We start from the raw sequence: 2,866 nt of genomic DNA, 5'->3' as shown, positions 1-2,866 counted from the left end.
GACCAGGATGGTCTCGATCTCTTGACCTCGTGATCCACCCGCCTCGGCCTCCCAAAGTGCTGGGATTACAGGCTTGAGCCACCGCGCCTGGCCGTTTTTTTTTTTTTAAAGATGGGGTTTCACCATGATGGCCAAGCTGGTCTTGAACTCCTGACCTTAGGTGATCCACCCACCTTGGCCCCCCAAAGTGCTAGGATTACAGGTGTGAGCCACTGCACCCGGCCCTGCTTTCGGTTTCTTTGGACGTGTACCAGAAATGGAATTACTGGATCACATGGTATTTCCATGTTTAGCTTGAGAAACCACCATATTGTTTTCCACAGTGGCTATGGTTGATAATTTTTTGCTTTTACTGGTAACACTCTAAGTTATGTGTTTGTGACTATGTTAATTTTTTGCCTTTCTAACAAATTTTGAATTGTAATGGTTGGAATTTTTTTTTTTAACTCTTTTTCAGAAGCAAGAGAAAAAGAAGAAGAAATGAACAGAGAGAAAGAATTAAGAAGACAAAATGAAGATATTGAACCAACATCCTCAGGATTAAATGTGATCAGAGATTGTTCCAAATCATCTTCCAGGTGCCTGATTTTTACAAAAGACTTCTGTTAAACTATCAGTTTCTGGGTGTTAATAGAGTTTTAATTTTTTAATTTTTTTGAGACAGAGTCTTGCTCTTTTGTTTGCTGTAGTGCAGTGGTGTGATCTCGGCTTATTGCAACCTCCACCTCCTAGATTCAAACGATTCTCCTGCCTCAGCCTCCCAAGTAGCTGGGATTACAGGCATGCACCACCACGCCTGGCTGATTTTTCTATTTTTAGTAGAGATGAGGTTTTACCATGTTGCCCAGGCTGGTCTCAAACTCCTGACCTTGGGTGATCTGCCTGCCTTGGCCTCCCAAATTGCTGGGATTACAGGTGTGAGCCTCCTAAGTACCTGGATGTCCATGACCAGCTAATTTTTGTATTTTTAGTAGAGACGGGGTTTTACCATGTTTTGCCGGCTGGTCTCGAACTCCTGACCTCATGATACTTCCACCTCGTCTTTCCGAGTGCTGGAATTACAGGCATGAGCCACTGGGTCCGCCCCCAGTTACTCTTTTTTTGTTTGTTTGTTTGAGAAGGTTGCCCAGGCTGGAGTGCAGTGGCATGATGTGGGCTCACTGCAACCCTCACTTCTCAGGTTCAAGTGATTCTCCTGCCTCAGCCTCCCAAGTAGCTGGGGATTACATGTGCGGGCTACCGTGCCCAGCTAATTTTTTTGAAATTTTGGTAGAGACAGAGTTTTACCATGTTGGTCAGGTTGGTCTCGAACTCCTGACCTCAAATGATCTGCCCACTTTGGCCTTCCAAAGTGCTGTTATTACAGGCATGAGTCACCGTGCCCAGGCTAGGGTACTTTTAAATTATTTTTCTGGCCCTTTCTCTCTCCTTCCTGGGTATTGAGTTATGCACATTTTAAACTTTTTGATTTTTGTTTTACAAGTCACAGAAATTCTCTTAGTGTTTTTATTTTTTAGTCTTTTCATCTCTATTTTTTAGATTGGATAATTTCTATTTATCTGTCTTCTCATTTACCTGTGATCTCTAGATGCTATTAAGTCCATCCACATAATTTAGAAAACAATTTCATATATTTTTCAGTTTTATGATTTCCATTTTTTAAATTTTTGTTTTTTATTTTATTTCAATAGCTTTTGGGGTATAGTGTTTTTTGGTTACATGGATGAATTATATAGTGGTGAAGTCTGAATTTAATTACCCATGTAGTGTACATTGTCCTCAATATTTCCTTTTTTTTTTTTTTTTTAAATTTTTGGGATACATTTTTATATTTTTTTTTTTTTTTTTTTTGTTTTTTGGTGAAGGGATGTCTTTTTTGTTTTTTTTTGCTTTTTTTACCTTTTTTTTTTTTTTTTTTTTTTTTTTTTTTTGAGACAGGGTCTTTGTTGCTCAGGCTGGAGTGCAGTGGCACCATCTCAGCTCACTGCAAATTCCGCCTCCCAGGCTCAAGTGATCCTGTCACCTCAGCCCCACCAAGTAGCTGGGACTGTAGGTGCCTGCCACCAGGCCCAGCTTATTTTTGTAGTGATGGGGTTTCACCATGTTGCCCAGGCTGGTCTTTAACACTTGAGCTCAAGCGATTCACCCACCTTGGCCTCCCAAAGTGCTGTGATAACAGGCATGAGCAACCGCATGTGGCCTCATTGGTTCTTTTAGTCTTACCTGTGCTGCTTGGAATCTGCCCCATGCATGTGTTTTCCAGAATGCAACCAGAAAGTTGTGTAGAGTTTTAGGCAGAATTTTCTCTCCTTTCCTTTTGTAGCTTTTTCCTCTGGGGGGTCTTTCCTCCTCATTTTCCATCCTGATTTCTGTCCTCTGATTAAGAAGGCAGGTTCCTATCTGAGTTTTAGCTACCCAGTACATGATTGGTTCTCCTGTAAGGACAAAAACCATTTAAAAATAAGGAATGGGCCGGGCGTGGTGGCTCACGCCTGTAATCCAGGCACTTTGGAGGCCAAGGCGGGTGGATCACCTGAGGTCGGGAGTTCAAGATCAGCCTGACCAACAGGGTGGAACACCGTCTTGAAAAAAAAAAATAAAATAAATAAGGAATGACCCAATGTCATTCTCTTCTTACAGGTGTTAATTTTCAGTTTCTACCTGTTTTTGGTATTTTGTCTGAAATTTATAATGGATGTCTGTGAGAAGGTGTTTTTGTTTTGTTTTCTGATGTAATCTACTTGGCTGTTACTGTAAGTGAAACTGATATTTTGCCTTTTTTCACAAAAACCACTTTATCTGAATATAAGACTAGATCTATTAAAGAAAAAAATCTCTTTACCTTCCTGTCTATCCATTTCAGAGG

General features: G+C 40.8%; 1 protein-coding gene across 3 annotated transcripts in view; it reads left to right on the top strand.

Annotated features, from left to right (window-relative positions):
• Positions 1-2,866, top strand: part of WDR70 (WD repeat domain 70) — a 329,425-nt gene that overhangs the window by 10,860 nt on the left and 315,699 nt on the right. For all 3 annotated transcript variants that reach the window (XM_017548233.2, XM_017548235.2, XM_037745605.1), the window contains exon 4: positions 458-578. In XM_017548233.2, the coding sequence (XP_017403722.1) occupies positions 458-578 (121 nt within the window). The remainder of the gene's footprint in view (positions 1-457; positions 579-2,866) is intronic.

The sequence above is a fragment of the Cebus imitator genome, unplaced genomic scaffold (genome assembly GCF_001604975.1).
Source record: "Cebus imitator isolate Cc_AM_T3 unplaced genomic scaffold, Cebus_imitator-1.0 Scaffold205, whole genome shotgun sequence".
In the NCBI taxonomy this organism is placed as follows: domain Eukaryota; kingdom Metazoa; phylum Chordata; class Mammalia; order Primates; family Cebidae; genus Cebus; species Cebus imitator.
This window is presented reverse-complemented; position numbering and strand designations above follow the sequence as displayed.